This window comes from Ranitomeya variabilis, chromosome 1 (assembly GCF_051348905.1).
Source record: "Ranitomeya variabilis isolate aRanVar5 chromosome 1, aRanVar5.hap1, whole genome shotgun sequence".
In the NCBI taxonomy this organism is placed as follows: Eukaryota; Metazoa; Chordata; class Amphibia; order Anura; family Dendrobatidae; genus Ranitomeya; species Ranitomeya variabilis.
Window position 1 is genome coordinate 507051704 of NC_135232.1, and position 19106 is coordinate 507070809.

The window sequence follows — 19106 nt, forward strand, 5'->3', positions numbered from 1 at the left end:
AGGGGGTGGCGCTGGCACAGGTTCAGTCACAGCTCTGTGCATGGAGAGCAGCGGCTATAACCATTCCCATTGCACTGACTGACAGCAGCTCAGCTTAGGGCCGGCAGATTACCATATTTTTCGGACTATAAGAAGCACTTTTTTTCCCAAAAATTTTTTAACCACATATCTGCAGGTTAACAGTGTTTTTCAGGCAACAGGTTTCCTTTAAGACACCTGTATGCCCATATATGCAGATTGGGGTATTTATTAGTGATGAGCGAATATACTCGTTACTCGAGATTTCTCGAGCATGCTCAGGGAGTCCTCCCGAGTATTTTTTTTTTATAGTGCTCGCAGATTTAGTTTTTCTTGCCGCAGCTGAATGATTTACATCTCTTAGCCAGCTTGATTACATGTGGGGATTCCCTAGCCACCAGGCAACCCCCAACATGTACTTATGCTGGCTAACAGATGTAAATCATTCAGCTGCAGCAATAAAAACGAAATCTGCGAGCACTAAAAAATACTCTGAGGACACCCGAGCGTTCTCAGGAAATCTCGAGTAACGAGTATACTCGCTCATCACTAGTATTTATCTTACGGACAGATATCCTTTAACGGCTACAGCTATGTCAAAGGTATATTGACTTTGCCTTTCAATACACTTATAGGCAGGCAGTGGCATGTGTGTAACTGAATTTAAATACCGTATGTCTTGCTGCATTTTCAGCTGGACAATTTCAATCAATTCCTCTGAACATGGTGTTTATTGAGCCTTAGGGCTCATTTCCACATGCGAGACATACGTCCGTGTCTCGCAGGTTAAAACCCTCTTCTGGCGCCGGCACTTTGGAGCGGAGTGTGCAGCTTCATGTGTTGCTGTGTGGCCGCACGCTCCACTCTGGAGTGCCGGCGCCAGAAGAGGGTTTTAACCTGCGAGACACTGACGTATGTCTTGCATGTGGAAATGAGCCCTTAAGCCCCTTTCACACATCAGTTTTTTGCAGTCAGTAACAATCCGTCGAATTTTGAAAAAAACGGATCCAGCATCTGATGCTGCCGGATCCGTTTTTTTTTCTCACAGACTTGTATTAGCAACGGATGGCCTCACGTTTCATCCGTCGTTCTCCTGATCCATCGAAAATTGTCTGTCCGGCGGCTATAGACAACGGACAAACTAACGTTTTTTGTCTCCGTTGGAAAAAAACGGGACAGCGATGGATCCGTGGGCGTTTGTCGTTTGTTAAAATGGAAGCCTATGGGTGCCGGATCCGTCAATTCATGGAATCCGGCAACGGATTCATTTTTTTTTTTTTTTTAACTGAGCATGCTCTGATTTTTTTTTTTTTTTTTTGGGGATCCTTTAGCCAGCCTAGTCGGATCCGTTGAAAAAACGGATCCGTGACATCATTTTTTTTCACAATCTGCGACGGATCCGTTTTTTTTTCCAAAATGCAACGGATTGTGACTGATGGCAAAAAACTGATGTGTGAAAGCAGCCTAAGGGTATGTTTCCACGGTCAGTAAACGCTACTTGTTTGACGCTGCAGCGTCAAACAAGCAGCGTCCAGATGTTCCAGCATAGTGGAGGGGATTTTATGAAATCCCGTCTCCACTATGCGTGGAAACCCGCACGCGGCGGCCCTGCGACTCCGGACATGCTGCGCGTCTTTTCAGAACGCAGCATGTCCGTACACCTTGCGGGGACGCAGCGTCCCCGCAAGGCATATCACAGGGCCCTATGGCGAGGGGTGCGATGATCCCGGATGTGTACTGTACACATCCGGCACCATCGCGTCCCAGAAAGGGGGCGGGGCTTAGCGCCGAGCAGCTTCGCCGCTGCGGCGAACCCGCCGGCAAGCCGTACCGTGGAGCCATACCCTAAGACAACCAATATAAATTAGCTGTAATTCTTGCCAAGGACAGATATTATACTTATGCTATTCATTTTTGCTGCTACTAGAATATTAGAGTAGAGCTTTAAATCTTCACTTTCAAAGTTCTGGCAGCAACATATACCGTATATACTCGAGTATAAGCCGACCCGAGTATAAGCCGACCCCCCTAATTTTGCCACAAAAAACTGGGAAAACTTATTGACTCGAGTATAAGCCTAGGGTGGAAAATGCAACAGCTACCGGTGAATTTCAAAAATAAAAATAGATGCTCCATACTGTTCATTATGGCCCCATAGCTGTGCCATATAGTGCTCTGCACCATTATTGCCCCATAGCTGTGCCATACAGTGCTCTGCACCATTACTGCCCCATAGCTGTGCCATATAGTGCTCTGCACCATTATTGCCCCATAGCTGTGCCATACAGTGCTCTGCACCATTACTGCCCCATAACTGTGCCATATAGTGCTCTGCACCATTATTGCCCCATAGCTGTGCCATACAGTGCTCTGCACCATTACTGCCCCATAGCTGTGCCATATAGTGCTCTGCACCATTATTGCCCCATAGCTGTGCCATACAGTGCTCTGCACCATTACTGCCCCATAGCTGTGCCATATAGTGCTCTGCACCATTACTGCCCCATAGCTGTGCCATATAGTGCTCTGCACCATTATTGCCCCATAGCTGTGCCATACAGTGCTCTGCACCATTACTGCCCCATAGCTGTGCCATATAGTGCTCTGCACCATTATTGCCCCATAGCTGTGCCATACAGTGCTCTGCACCATTACTGCCCCATAGCTGTGCCATATAGTGCTCTGCACCATTACTGCCCCATAGCTGTGCCATACAGTGCTCTGCACCATTACTGCCCCATAGCTGTGCCATATAGTGCTCTGCACCATTACTGCCCCATAGCTGTGCCATATAGTGCTCTGCACCATTACTGCCCCATAGCTGTGCCATACAGTGCTCTGCACCATTACTGCCCCATAGCTGTGCCATACAGTGCTCTGCACCATTACTGCCCCATAGCTGTGCCATATAGTGCTCTGCACCATTACTGCCCCATAGCTGTGCCATACAGTGCTCTGCACCATTGCCCCATAGCTCTGCCATATAGTGCTCTGCACCGTCCATTATTGCCCCATAGCTGTGCTGCTGCTGCTGCAATAAAAATAATAAAACACATACTCACCTGTCTTGCTTGCAGCTTCTCGGCGCCATCTTCCCGGCGTCTCCCTGCACTGACTGATCAGGCAGAGGGCGGCGCGCACACTATATGCGTCATCGCGCCCTCTGCCTGAACAGTCAGTGAGGAGAGAGAGACGCCGGGAAGATGGAGACAGCGCCCGGCGTGTGGAACGCGGACAGGTGAATATGACATACTTACCTGCTCCCGGCGTCCCGCTCCTTCCCCCTGCCTGTGTTCGGTGCCGCAGCCTCTTCCTCTGTCAGCGGTCACCGGCACCGCTTCATTAGAGAAATGAATAGGCGGCTCCGCCCCTATGGGAGGTGGAGCAGCCTATTCATTTCTCTAATGAGCGGTCCCACGTGACCGCTCAGGGGAAGAGGCTGCTGCACCCGGAGACCGTGGGACGGGCAGGGGGAGTGACAGGATCGCCGGGACTAGGTAAGTATGCCTCAGCGCCCTCTCCCCCTCACCCGCCGACCCTGCCACCGACCGTGACTCGAGTATAAGCCGAGGGGGCACTTTCAGCCCAAAAATCTCGGCTTATACTCGAGTATATACGGTATATACAGTGCCTTGCGAAAGTATTCGGCCCCCTGGAACTTTTCAACTTTTTCCCACATATCATGCTTCAAACATAAAGATGCCAAATGTAAATTTTTAGTGAAGAATCAACAAGTGGAGCACAATTATGAAGTTGAACGAAATGTATTGGTTATTTTATATTGTTGTGGAAATTCAAAAACTGAAAAGTGGGGCGTGCAATATTATTCGGCCCCTTTACTTTCAGTGCAGCAAACTCACTCCAGAAGTTCATTGTGGATCTCTGAATGATCCAATGTTATCCTAAATGCCTAATGATGATAAATATAATCCACCTGTGTGTAATCAAGTCTCCGTATAAATGCACCTGCTCTGTGATAGTCTCAGGGTTCTGTTTGAAGCACAGAGAGCATCATGAAGACCAAGGAACACAACAGGCAGGTCCGTGATAGTGTTGTGGAGAAGTTTAAAGCCGGATTTGGATACAAAATGGTTTCCAAAACTTTAAACATCTTAAGGAGCACTGTGCAAGCGATCATAGTCCTTCCATATCAATATCATACCACTGCAAATCTACCAAGACCCGGCTGTCCCTCTAAACCTTCATCTCAAAAAAGGAGAAGACTGATCAGAGATGCAGCCAAGAGGCCCATGATCACTCTGGATGAACTGCAGAGATCTACAGCTGAGGTGGGACAGTCTGTCCATAGGACAACAATCAGTCGTACACTGCACAAATCTGGCCTTTATGGAAGAGTGGCAAGAAGAAAGCCATTTCTCAAAGATATCCATAAAAAGTGTCATTTAAAGTTTGCAACAAGCCACCTGGGAGACACACCAAACATGTGGAAGAAGGTGCTCTGGTCAGATGAAACCAAAATTGAACTTTTTGGCAACAATGCCAAACGATATGTTTGGCGTAAAGGCAACATGGCTCATCACCCTGAACACACCATCCCCACTGTCAAACGTGGTGGCAGCATCACGGTTTGGGCCTGCTTTTCTTCAGCAGGGACAGGGAAGATGGTTTAAATTGATGGGGAGAGGAATGGAGCCAAATACAGGACCATTCTTGAAGAAAACCCATTGGAGTCTGCAAAAGATCTGAGACTGGGAAGGAGATTTGTCTTCCAACAAGACAATGATCCCAAACATAAAGCAAAATCTACAGTGGAATGGTCCACAAATTAAACGTATCCAGGTGTTAGAATGGCCAAGTCAAAGTCCAGACCTCAATCCAATCGAGAATCTGTGGAAAGAGCTGAAAACTGCTGTTCACAAACGATCTCCATCAAACCTCACTGAGCTCGAGCTGTTTGCCAAGGAGGAATGGGCAAGAATTTCAGTCTCTCGATGTACAAAACTGATAGAGACAAACCCCAAGCGACTTGCAGCTGTAATCGCAACAAAAGATGGTGCAACAAAGTATTAAGTTAAAGGGGCCGAGTAATATTGCACACCCCACTTTTCAGTTTTTGAATTTCCACAAAAATTTAAAATAACCAATAAATTTCGTTCAACTTCACAATTGTGTTCCACTTGTTGTTGATTCTTCACCAAAAATTTGCATTTGGTATCTTTATGTTTGAAGCATGATATGTGGGAAAAGGTTGAAAAGTTCCAAGGGGCCAAATACTTTCGCAAGGCACTGTAACTTATATTGTAACACAATTGTACTATTCAATTCCTTATAGTTCTGGAAATCTCAATTTGTAATACTCTGTGTGAATGTTTCATTTACTTTACATTAGAAACCACCTAGGACCCCATCACCTCCTAGCAAATCAACCCCTCGCAGAAAGCTTCATCACAGTCCCTCAACGATGGCCTTTGTTTCTCCTCGCCGCGCCCCTTCCCGCTTAAATTCTAGGACCCCATCGCCCCCTAGCTATGGAAGCCCTAGGTTTCCAAGAAGAACACATTCCTTAACTCGGTTCAGATCCCGATCTCCATCACCATCTGTAAGAAGCTCAATGAACAGTCCATCTCCAAGGACAAGGCTGGGGAGACTAAGTCGAACACCTGTGTCCCAAAGGAGTGACATTAAATCCCTAGAGGAGCTCTTCTCCAGACCTGAGGATGATGGCAGTGCAAGCTCCAATGGTAAGGTTCAGTTTTCTTACTTGCATAGGTTGCATTGAAATGATATTTAGGTACACAAGTTAAAACAAATTCTGAACATCTGTTAAACTACCCTGGCTGTAATGTTGTCTGTGTTTGACACTTGCGAGTTGAAAATTTCACAGATGAAAGGCCTGTCCTACCAGAGGTTTTCATGCAGATATTTTCTATAAATGTGCATCGGACGAGGAGGTTTGGATGCAGCAATCAGAACAACCTCTCTAGACCCATGATAATGTTGAGAATGTGAATGAGGGATATTTGAGGTTATTAGAATAGGTCATTCTGGTGGTACAAAAAGAACTGTAAACTAGAACAATGGTGATGATGTTAGTTTCCCTGAAGAGAACCTGTCACAACAGCTTCAATTCAGGTAGTCTGTGTGGTAACCTCATCAATCCTAATACATTTTTGATACACTTACTGAGCATTCCAGTAAAGATGCATCTTGGTTTCTCATTATTTAATTTTTTTCCGTTACCAGTCCATCACAATTTGAAACTTGGCAGTGCCTGGACCTCCATCAATGGTTGCAGTCCAAGATAAAATGTTTTTAAAAAATGTGCAAAATTTATGTCTGCTGAACATAGGAGAGCAATACAATAGTCACCAAACCAACTCCCCACTCCCAGACCAAAGCTGCTCTTTTATAATCAGTAGCTGGTCTGGGACGTGAGTACTGTGTTTTTATTGTTTTTTTTTTGTAACAATTTTCCTGGGCTCATTAGTAAGGTATTGTTTAGCTTTATAAAGGCGCAGTCAGACGTCCATATAAATCGGACAGCAATCAGACCACAGTTTTTCTTTATTAATAAATTTGCAAAAATTACTACTTTTTTGTTTTTCAGTCAAGATGGGGTGCACAGTGTACATTAATGAGAAAAAAATGAACTTTTGAGAATTTACCAAATGGCTGCAATAAAACAAAGTGAAAAATCTAAAGGGGACTGACTACTTTCCATACCCACTGTACATGAAGCTGTCAATGCGCGGGTTGGGAGAGCCGTCAGCCAGTCCATGCACTGGGTTCCGACCTCTGTCTGGTTTATACAGCTGTTTGACTGCCCTAAGGCTATATGCACACATTGCGGATTAGACTGTAGAATTTTCTGTACAGATTCTGCATTTCTTGGAAGAAAATGCAGGTCAAAATCCTCTCCTATTTTTTGAGGATTTGCTGCGGATTCTGTGCGGATTTCACACGTTTTTACCCCTGCGGATTTCTATTATGGAATGGGTGCAGAAACGCTGCAGATCCGCAAAAAGAATTGACATGGTCCTTTTTTGAATCTGCTGTGTGTTCCATGCGGATTTTTCCATACCATTAGCACAGCATTTTTTTCCCATTGAGTTATGTTGTACTGTAAATCACTTGCAGATCTGCAGCGAATCTGCGTGGGAAAAAAATGCCGCAGATCCACAGGAAATCCACAAAGTGTGCACATACCCTAACTCTACATAAGTTTTTTTTTTTTTCTTTTTTTTTTCTTTCAATTCTACCTAGATTTTTACAGAAATGTGATCCTTAATTGGGTTCTTGCTTGTTTTTACAAATTGATATACGGTAATTGACATTTTAAGGGAATGGCAACAAGTCCCTCTTCTTAAGAGGATGGCATCTGATACAATTATTTGCATTTTGGCATATTCTGACTAGTATCTACAGTTACTGTGCAGTGTTATCAATCTGCATACTTTACTTTTTAGATTTTAAACTGAATATCCTAAGTTTGGATGATCTGGTACTCCCTATAGATGCTGAGGAGACAAAAGTAAAGGTTAGGAAATCCTTTTTATGCTATTTTTGTAAAATAAACTGGTGTTAACTTGAAAGCAAGAAAATCTTGAAATGTATGTGTTTTTATTGCATGTAGCCAATTTTCTAAAATGAATATTAGAAAATAGTGTAATGGAACCAACCTTTGTTTTCATTTTAATAACCGAGATTTTCTTCTACCCCAGATAATTAGTGAAAAGCCAGAGGATTTTCTGCATCCTTCACCTGCTCATGACAAAGGACACTCGCTTAGAAGAGATGTAAAGTCATTTACGAGACGGTCCATCTCAGAAGGGGAATCTGTTAGAGAATCAAACTCTGAGACCAACAAAGATTCCGAAATGTTATCCCAGCGACACAGAGATGACTCCAGTTCTTCTGACCATTACAATGCAGAAACGGCAGATGAATCCACGGTTAACTCTGTGTATTCAGAGGATTTTGAAGGCTCTGTGCTTACTGAGACTGAACATGGTTCAAAATCTGATTCACATTCTTACTCTAAATCTTTATCCGCAAAAAAATCTGTCCTTCTCCCACATCATTCCTACACCCCATCTAACAAAACAGGGTCATGGAAAAAAATGGCTGAGAACATACAGAGAGTAACAGTAAAGGAAATTGCTGTGCAGACCAGTGATGCTGGATTTATTTATCACTGGCCACATTGTAAGTATTATTGCATGTGAATCAAACTAAATAATATTAGCTCTGATTAGCTGCAAACTTTTTTTTTTTTTTTTCTCTTTATCACTTCATTTTGGGACACAGGAAACCGTGGGTGTATCGTGCTGCCACCAAGAAGCTGACGCTAAGCAAAATAAGTTAACACATCCTTAGTTGGATACAGCCACCCACTGGAACCAAGCTAATCAGTTTTATCTTCGTGTTCATAGGAGTCAGACACGGATCCATTCCCAGGCCGTTTCTACCTTGGGTTTGTTTATTTTTCTTTTAATATTTTTCCCTTTTGTCTTTCAGCTACACCATGTGATTTTGAGCAACAGAGTGGAAATGCCACTCTGTCATCCCACATAGAGACTGAGAGAGCAGTCTAGTCTGATCTACATCTTACCCCCTCTGGTCTAAGCGTCAGGACCCTAGCACACATCAAGAGCATTTGGGGCATCCAGGTGTACGGTCTTTGCCACCCAATTCTGGCACGCTAGGCCATCATGGCTAGATGCGTGTATGGAGCGCAGACACACTTCTATCCCAGTGATTCACCTACCCAGGCTTTCTGATGGCAATCTTCCATTCTTTGAATAAGGAGTTGGGATTCGTCTTTAGAATCAGGTACTCTTAAGTCCAAGTTCCCAAGTATGTAGGGGAAAATGAGGGCCTATAGGATCTTCCGAATCCTTTCCTCCCTGTGGTCCTCTGCTCCTTCCCATCACTAATCCTCATCGGTGCCGCCCACCTCTGGTCAACGAATTGGATGCACACTGTCTTCTCTCGCACCTCTTTTGGGCTCAAACATTATTTTTTAGCTTATCGGGTATCTTCTTACTCCTGGCCATTCGCACAGGAAACTCCTTTCTTTTCTTCAACTCTGCCCCCTTTTCTCTTCCTTGTCGCTGTTGCAGTTTTCTAGTTCCCTGCTTTGGACCTGCGTAACTCTCTTTGCCAAGTCGGTCTTCAGCCTCTGGTCTCTCAATTTAGGATTCCGCACCAGGACTTTTCCATCCTCGGGAATGGGAGTAGGCTCTGTCTTTTTGGGCCACGCTAGCTCTCCTCAGTAACTACCATTACTGGAATATTCCTTTTTCCTTTCCATGCCTAACCTCAGGGAGAATTGCTCTCACCCCTCTCCCTAATAGTCTTGCATTTTGTCTGCTCTTCCTGCAATAAAAGACTGCTCTCTGGTCAGCCAACAGCTCTTTGCTCAGATTGCAGCCTCCCCTCCATTATGCCGGACCCATAGGAGCCCCCACTGCCTTCAATGAGGGCACGCTTCCCCCTCCTCCCGAGTGGGCCGCAGCCTCATCACAGTCTGTCGCTGAACTAACCAAGGTATCTGTCTTTGGTGTCAGACTTAGAGCGTCTGCCTATCCTATCAGCCGCCACTGGTGCTCCGATTGTCTCTCAAGGCAAATCGGATTCACCCGTCAATCCACTCCACCATGGCAGATCGCACAATAGGTCTTAAAAACGGGCGTGTACCAGTTCCTCTTCTAGGTCTCCGTCTCCTTCTACTTCCTCCATGTTAACTCACATTTTTTTTTTCTTCCTCGCAGGAATCTGATCTCCTTTGCGAGTCGGACTTTGATCTTGACTCTGATCTGGCCTCTAAGCTTCGTGACATGATGGATAGTCTGGTTCTGGCTGTTAACCAGACCTTACATGTCAAGGAGGAGGTTTAAGTGGGTTAAGCGCCTACCACAAATATTCTCTGACGATAAGGAGTTTGACAGGGTTTTTTCTAGGGAGTGGCAACATCCAGAAAAGCATTTTTAGAAAAGGATGCATGTAGATATTTTCTACCTCTTCCTCTCTCTAACGGTGACTCTTTTTCAAGGATCCCACTGGCAGTTCTTGGCCAAGTCTGCCTTCGAAGCTGCCTATTCAACTCTCTGCCCCCAGATTGCTTCTGATGGTGAAGACACTGGGTTCTGATGCCTTGCTATGTTTTTATCATAGGCTATGTTCACATAGCCTTTTATCGGATCCGTTAAACGGATCCCATAACGATGAGCCCCAAATTGTCTGTATTTTTGCAGTAGCGTTAACTTAACGCATGGTTGCATTGTGTCGGCCTGCGTTGGCAATAGAGTTCTATGCAGAGCGAACGCTTCCGTTCGCTGTGCGTTCGCCATAACCGACTCGAAAACGCGGTAGTCCACGCTCGAAGGTGCGTCACAAAATAGCAGACCATCGCTAGCGCATGCCGATTTTGACATGCATTAGGATCCGTTACGGTAATGGAAGTCAATGGGTGCGTTAACAGATCTGTTGCGTTGCGCTAGTGCTGCTTAGAAACGGATCTGTCAAACGGATTGCCCTAACGCGATGTGAACCTAGTCTTATCTTTATCTGTTCCCTCCCCCACCCAGGGAGATGTGAGGCTGAAGTGTAAGCAAAACTAACCAGACACACAAGGTTAACAGACAGGGATAAAAGAAATCTGCAATCATACAAATACTCACAAAACAGAGTGGGAAAAAATAGGAGGTATAGGAAGGGAAAACCAAATATAAAAGGATAAGGAAAAACACGCATACCAACTACACGCAGCAATCTCCAAAAAAATCTCCAACCACCAACTCCAAACACTGAACTTTCCCCTTCACCACCAAACCAGGAAGTCAAGCGATCACTGGAAAGGTCAGAAACAAGGAGGAGGGTTCTTATACCTGCTGGGAGTAATGAACCCAGGACAGCTGATACAACCCAAGAGAGAGAACTCCAGGAGTCCAACTAAGCAATATAATCCCTTCAGCACCAGAGCAAAGAAAACCAGAATTGCTAATATGACTGTGAAGCCGTTCTAACTACTGCAAGTGTATGTGTTACCAGACGCTGTGATCATCCGATCCCAATCTTTTGCGGTATCCCCGTGACAACCTCTCTGGTTCCTATTTTAATTTTTTTTCCAGGGCATGTCCTTCCTTCGCCAATCAAGCGTCATCATTCCCATTCCCCTTCAGGCCCTTCAGAAGCGCTGCTCAGGTTTTCATTCAAACCTTTTTCGATCCCCAAGAAGGACGAGTCCATCAAATCCCATCCTGGACCTCATGCTTTTAAACAAGCGGTTTTGTCTTTGCCACTTCAGGATGGAGTCTCTCTGTTCCTTGATATCCTCCATATAGCCTGGAGTTTGTTTTGTAGACATCCAGGATGCCTACCTCCACATTCCCATTTGTGTATCTCACTAAAGATTTTTTTGTTTCATATTCCAAGATTCTCCTTTCCAATTCACAGCTCGTCCTTTCGGCCTAGCCATCGCTTCTAGGGTCTTCAAAAAGATCATAGTGGCTGTCATGGCCATTCTTCAGTCTGGTGTTATTCTAGTTATCCCTTATCTAGACAACTTCCTCTTCAAAGCCCCATCCTACCCATCTGCGAGAGTCTGCAAATCAATCTCCCTGTTGGGACAAGATGGTTTCTTCTCTGGACTGACCCACCCTCTTTTCCCCACAGGTAAGAGTCTCTGGTCTGTGGTGACACTCTATCCTCATTCGCCATGGAAGATCATTTCTACCGTTACACTGGGAGATTGTGATGACGGACGCTAGTCTACTCTTTTGGGGAGCGGTATTTCAACATCTCACGGTTCAGGGCCTCTGGAAGACACCGGAATCCTCCCTCCCCATCAATCCTCTAGAAATTAAAGCCTTTAATTTCTTCTCCTTCATTGGCAGGATCTTCTTCTGGGCCGCCCGGTCCTTATTCAGCCACAGCATACATTAATCACAAGGATGGAACTCCAAGCAGATCAGTTTTGTCAGAGGTATTTTGCATCCTGTCTTGAGAACAGAACTTACCGGCGATTTCAGTTGTGAACATGCCTGGAGTGGACAACTAGGAAACCGGTTTTATAAGCAAGTTTTTATAAGCGAATGTATTTCCACAAGAGAGTGGTCTCTGAACCCAACAGTCTTCGGCCAGATTTACATACCTGACTTAGATCTGATGGCGTCCAGAATAAAACAGGTTCATCAGTTTGTGTCTAGGTTCCGCGATCTCTTAGCAGTTGACTCCAATGCCCTGGTGATCTTCTGTTTTCACTTCAACATTCCATATTTGTTCCCCCCCCACGTCTAATTTCCAGGCTCATCAAGCAGAACACGGCAGAAGGAATGCCAGTCAGCCTCGTTGCTCCAGACTGGCCCAGAAGACCTTGGTATGCCAAAGTAATCTACTTTCTCATGGACGCCCTGTGGAACCTTTTAGATCATTCTGACCTGCTTATCCTGGGTACTCTTTCAACAGAATTCAGTCTCTCAATTTAACAGCATGGTTGTTGCAGCCGCAGTATTAAGGGATGCACGTTTCTCTGACCAAGTTATTAAAACCATGATCAATCGCATCAATCATTGCACATGGAAGGCCTTATTTCGCCTGTGCAAAGCCTGGAGTCTGGAATGTCACCCAGCTCTTAAGGGTCAGTTCTCCTCCTGTTTGATACGTTTCCAGAGAAATCTGGTTTCCCCCTCTCCAATCAGGACGTTCATTCAGGGAGTTGCCCATTCGGATCCCCTTATTGGCATACCGTGGATCTTTGCAACCTCAGTTCGGTGCTACATGTTCTTCAGGCTCACTCCACCTGTGCAGTAGGGGCCTCTTGAGCCGTTCGTCATCAGGCCTCTTTTTCGCAGCTCTAGAAGGCTGCTACCGGATCCTCTGTTCATATCTTTAAGTTTTACAGAGTGAACACCTATGCCTCGGCAGATGCGAGCTTAGGCAGGAAGGTTCTGAAGTGGCAGTAGCTTGGGCTCAGACCTAGGTATGGCTTTTTCCTTTTTCTTCCCACCCTTGAGACTGATTTCGGATGTCCAATGGCTTCCTGTGTCCCCCAATGAAGTGATAGAGAAAAGATTTTGGGTACCGTAAAATCTTTCTCAGAGTCATCCACCCTTATTTGAGCCTATGTTGAGAACCAGTTTGAATTTTTTCTTTTCCTTTCTTTCTTCTCCTACTACTTTCTCTGTAACTGATTAGCTTGGTTCCAGTTGGTGGGTGTATCCTACTTAGGAGGAGTTAATTTTTTTTGCTTTGTCCGCCTCCTAGTGACCGCATCGATACACCCATGTTTAAATTGAGTATCCAACATCTTCTTTTTTTTTCTTTTAAATTTATAGCCCAGCTGCTACTTGTGTTAGTTTATGGACACTTTGTATTATTGTTCTCGATCAGCATAGGCAGCATTCAAAATTGGAGATGATTGCTTCTGAGGAGATTTGAATTTGCCAAATTGTGTGAATTTTACTAGGAAATTCGAGTCACTAATTCATTTTCAGCAAATTAAATGTCCCTTATATTCTGGGGTCTATAATAAATCTAACCCCATTACTTGCTGTTCCCCGTACAGTCTGATTTGTTGTTCCCATGCACTACAGATAATGTGCTATCTTGGCAGGGCCTCCTACCACATCCAAAGGCTATAGAGCTAGAGATTCAGAAAGATCCGAGGCCTATGAAGTGTTCTTTCAAAAAGTTTCCATCTTTATTCCAGTGTTTAAAAAATAAACAAATGTAAGAAGACAAAGAGAGGCAACGTTTCAGCCAAATTTGGCCTTTCTCAAGCCTAAACTACTGTATACACTTCCTCACTTTGTCTTAAGTATGTGGTTTTTTTTGTTGTTTTTTTTTAATATCGTAATACAGATGGAAGCTTCTTAGAACATTTTATAGTACTTTGCGTCTTTCTATATTATTGACTGTATGACACCTTAATATCAAAGAACAGAATGTAACTGTTGCGACAACACTAGTTACAGTATATGTAGTTTTTATATTTTTTACTTCATTAACCGCATAAGCACAAAGTGCCATATATTTACGTTGCTTAGTCCTGAACATTAACCCATCACCATTATAAATTTACAGTGTGTGATTAAAGATCCTGGTTCTGTAATTTCACAGGATCAGGTTGAATGCTCGGGTTTCAGATACAACCAGTAACCCTGGGGAGAAGACAGAAGCGGCTTATTACTGCACCGCAGATTCTTCTGTAGGACCTGGTGATCGCATGATCACTGGGTGTCTAGCAACATATTCAAGCTGCAAGGCTCTTGCAGTCCCACATCAGGTCTGCCAGTGACTTATATTATGGCACTGGACTGTGTTCCCCTACAAATACCCTAGTTACGGTGGAAAACAAATGATCAATAAGGTAAAAAAAAAAAGTTACACTGAGATCTTTCATCTGTTAGGGAGCAAATTATGTAAAACAAATATATACATAAAAAATGTGCGCCCCCCCCCAACAAAAAAAAAAAAAAAAAAATGTTTTATTGTTATAGAAAATGCCTTTTATGATCTACAGTTAAGGAAAAAAAGAGAAAACACTACACATACTGGGTTTCCACACAACTGTAAAAACCTAGATAATTCATTCAACTTCATTTGGCGTGACACTGAACAGAAATAATGTTAACAAAAAAAAATACAGGTTACTTTTTTTTTGTTTCTGTTGCAAAATAAATTCTACAAATCACATAGTAATTTATTTGTACCTCAAAGCAATCCTAAAAGAATAGAATTTGCCATGGATAAAACGAACACTCATACAGCCACATTAGGGAAAAATAGTTCTAACTGCTGATAAGGGGCAAAAAAGAAGAAAACAATGGACGGACATTTAAGAGCTTTTCATGCCTAAACTGTTACATTTTAAGGATAGATTTTTTTTTTCAGCACACTCTGAGACTTGATCTTATGCTCTTATGACTGCTTTAATAATAACCTGCAGTACTGACAAGCAGCCTTTTAGGACCTACTTTAGTGCTTTCTGCAAAGGACTAGCTGCAATAGCGACCTGCCGTCACTTTCTGATAGCATTGTGGGGTTGCTGATGCGCTTACAGAGGGAGTCAACTACCTCCCCCGTAAATTCACCAGAAAAGGCTAAGCAAACCTCTGTGACTGGTTAATAGTAGACTGGTAAGCTTTTTTGATATTGTTCCTTTTCCAGATTATTAACATCAGCCCTCGGCCATGGGCTTTCCCTCTTCTGGCTATGAAAATGACATGGGAGCCCTTGCAGTTTTTTTTTTAAATTTAATTCTTCATTTTACACAGAATGTATACAGTGGGTGCTCCCATCATTGTCGCCTGGTCGCGCTGATCTCAGTGAGAACAAACATCAATGATGAGAGCTGCTTTCAGCAGCCGGCGCTTGGGATCAGCGCGAACTGTACTGCTTTTCCCAGGTGCCGGTACGTGGCACACATGTCACATACGTACATACGGATGGCACACGGCCCATGGATGTCGCCAGTACTGTTTTTTTTTGTTTGTTTTTTTTCCTCTACAGGAATCACTAGGACTTGTGAAGAAGATCTTAAACAGAACAGTATATTATTACAGAGGTTCTGATCCTGTAGGTGGTATTGAGATATTTCATTTCTTTTTTCATTTCCAGCAAGCACTGGACGTTCTACTGCACCTTTTGTGGATCCTGTGTCAATGCTCGGTCATGTTGCGAGCCCTGATCTCATAGAAGGTAAGTTCTTACTGTTGAGTTTTATGTATGGGATGTCACAGAACACTATACTATATTAATTACAACTAAACCTAAGAACTAGCCTGTATTGGAGATTATTAAGAATATATTTTCATATGGCAGTCTTAAAAGGGTTCTCTATTACAGGAAAACCCCAGCGTTAATGAATTCAGGACCTGAATTAACATGAAAACATCGTATACGGCCTCCTGCAGCAGCAGCACCATGTCAGCGATGTGGGTGCAGCTGTCGGTGATGTGACATTGTTGTCATGTGCTGGCTGTAGCCAGTGGGCGGCCGCCCATCTGCTGCTCCCTTTACAATTACATCCGAGAGGATGGCTTCCCTAATGGAACATTGATGAGCTGCTGTCAAAAGTGGCCGCTCATTGGCTTTATCTTGTACGTGACACATCAAAGTCATGTCACTGCCCGAAACCAACATCGCTGAAATGCGCCGTTGTGGGAGGTGAGTATACTCTGTTTTTATTTAATTTAGGTCATGAATTGATTCAGCTAGGGTTGTTTGGTAATGTAGCACCCCTTAATACTAACAATTCCAAGAGTTTAATATGCTAAATTTATTTAGAGGAGCATTCAAACTAACAATAGGTATAATATTCTGGCTATAAAGTAAGACATTTGTCAGCCTGTTGTGGACCATGTCCTCTCCTGCTAAACTCTCCAACAAACTGAGCTCTAGTTTTCAAAGTGGAGAGAAAAGTGAATAGTTTATAAATAACTTATTGTTAGTGCTATTTATGCCCATGAAGGGGGTTTCCAGACACATAAAATAGAGCCCAGATACTGCATAATGTTAAAGGGACCCGTTATCCCCAACTTTAAATATGACTATATATTTCTTGTATATAGGCATCATACCTAATCCTACGTCCAACTGTTAATCATCTTTTCCTGATGTGGAACCAGACAGTGGTAAAGTGTATATCTTACTGCAGAGAACATGGAGGGGAGGCGTTATTCAGATTTTCCTCAGTGCTCTTAATGCCTTAGCAAAGGCCAATTGAAAATGGGTGCGCCGATGTATAGTCACATTTAGGTTTAATTCCCACTTTACTGAAACGCTGTGGGGTTGTTTTTTTTTGTTCGTTTGCTTCACAACTGTGTGGCTGCTGATATTATTTCTTGAAAATGGAAACCCACTGTGCATTTAGTGCTGTGGATCTGTGGCTTTTTTTTTTTTTGGGGGGGGGGTCGTTTTCGTTCCTATAGGCTTGCCTGGTGGGAGCTTAAAATAAATTTGACATCGGATTTACAACCCAAACACACCAAAAAAAGGGAATACGTAATAACCAGAGCAGATTGCTATTGCATATTTTGGTTTGAACATCTGCAGAAAAAAAAGCAGAAAAAAAACCGCACATTTTCGCACTTGGTAACATGGTCTGAATGTCGGAGATGGAGGATTGCGAGCACCACCCCAGTGTTTTTTTTTGTATGTTTGTTTGTTTGTTTTTATTGCAGTGCTAGAATGGTGCTATAAATGTAAGTTGCCTGCTATTAGCGCCAGTCCGATGGTTTCTGCAGTTTATGACCTGCCAGATCGCTCCAGTGTTTGCTGGGTGATCTGAAAATCACTCCTCAATGTAAGTCTGAGAGGCAGAACAAGGCTCTTATAGACTTACATTGAAAGATTGTGACTGTTTCCTTTGACCAGCATAATTAGTGTCTGATGGTCCCTGGGATAAAATTTGGATATACATGTTGCCCCCACATTCTGTAGCAGTCTCCCATCCAGGGCCCCTTCCAGGTATATATGTTTCCCATCACGGGCCTCTTCCGGGTATATATATCCCTCATCCTGGGCCTCTTCCAGGTATATATGTCCCCATCATGGGCCTCTTCCTGGTTTTTATGCCCTCCATCCTAGGCCCCTTCCAGGTATACATGTCCCCCCATCCCAGGCCTCTTCCAGGTATGTATTTCCCCTATTCTGGGTCCCTTCCTGGAATATATGTCATGGGTTTACCGAGAGAGAGGAGCCAGAAGACCACATCGTCTGATTTATCCTACTCCTCTTGCTAGAAGCACTTCACCTTCTTATTAAATTTCTTTTGGCAGTGAAGGGGTTAATCTGCTCTGTTGAGAGCTCCTGGAGTGTTTAGGCTCTCAGCTGTGCAATGTTAGATACTCCTATCTCCTATATAAACTGGGTCCTGGCTATCACTACTTGTCAGAGATCTCTTATGCTGCATGGCTGGAGGTTGTGGTTGGTTGTTATAATAGAAGGCATTTGGGTTTATCTGTGACTTGATAGGTTTTGAGTGTGTGATAATTCCCTTTCTTCTATTTTGGTTTAACCCCATCCTACACTCCCCAATGCATACCTCCTGTTTGTGTGTATATTTGTATGTTTGGTATTTTTCGCTACCCCTCTTTGTGCGGCGTCCTCGTCTGTAGCTGGCAGCTGACATCGGCGTGCCTGCTAAGGGTGACATATGATGTCACTACCATGCGCCACCTGCCGACATCAGCTTGCCGGCCTCATATTGGCTGGCGGTGTGTTGCAGTGCAGGGACCTGACAGCTCTCTGCACCACAATACATTACAGCTGAATGTGAGTGCCTCGGACGCTCATCCAGCCGAAATAGCTGTTGGTGCTGGTGAGTCCCCCTTCTGCACGGGCATGATGCAGAAGGTGCAACCGCGATTGTTACGCCCCTGCCTCTTCTTTTTTTTTTGTGTGTGTGTGTGTGCTTGTATGAAACCCATTTCTACCACTATTTTTTTTTCTCTCTCCACTTCTGCATTTATTCTTTTTCCATAGAAGGGAAGGTAGTGGGAACTTATGTTTGATAAAGTAGTTGTCATCAAATGTAAATTCTCATTTTTCTCCTTCGTCTCATTGGGGGACACAGGACTGTGGGTGTATGCTACTGCCGCCAGGAGGCTGACACTAAGTAAACATAAAAAGTTAGCTCCTCCTCCGCCATATACACCCTGACACTGGCCGCAGGCTAATCCAGTTCATGCTTAGTGTCTTTAGGAGGCACATGTCTGTCTTTTCCCAGACCTTTTTTTTCCTTTTTACCATGAAGATGAGACAGGGGCGACGGACCCTTTTGAAGGGGTCCCATCTCCCCAAACCAACAACGGGCGAGCACGTGGAGTGTCGACTCCATGTATCCTCTCCCACAACGTGGGACAAGATGCCGGACTCCGCCTTGACCACCCTAAGGTATTGAAACCCTAGGCTGTACAGGTGCATATGTGCAGTCCGGGCCCCACTGCATCACCAATGCTAAGACTGCGGTGATGGAAGGAGGCGGATGGTCCCTCTCCTCATCCCCTGAAGGGAAGATGGAGCTAGGGTGTCTGCACCGTCCTTTACGCAGCCCTCTCTCTAACCTGAAGCTGGAATCCACTGCAGGAGTAGGGGGCTGGGAGGGCTCCTGCTATAGCGCT

General features: G+C 44.2%; 1 protein-coding gene across 7 annotated transcripts in view; it reads left to right on the forward strand.

Annotated features, from left to right (window-relative positions):
• The window catches only part of C1H19orf44 (chromosome 1 C19orf44 homolog), a 497340-nt gene that overhangs the window by 425312 nt on the left and 52922 nt on the right, over positions 1-19106 (forward strand). For 5 of the 7 annotated variants that reach the window (XM_077252966.1, XM_077252950.1, XM_077252959.1 and 2 more), the window contains exons 5-8: positions 5369-5720; positions 7446-7516; positions 7701-8184; positions 15601-15681. In XM_077252966.1, coding sequence (XP_077109081.1) covers positions 5369-5720; positions 7446-7516; positions 7701-8184; positions 15601-15681 — 988 coding nt within the window. The remainder of the gene's footprint in view (positions 1-5368; positions 5721-7445; positions 7517-7700; positions 8185-15600; positions 15682-19106) is intronic. The other 2 variants (XM_077252997.1, XM_077252986.1) reach the window with 1 other exon arrangement.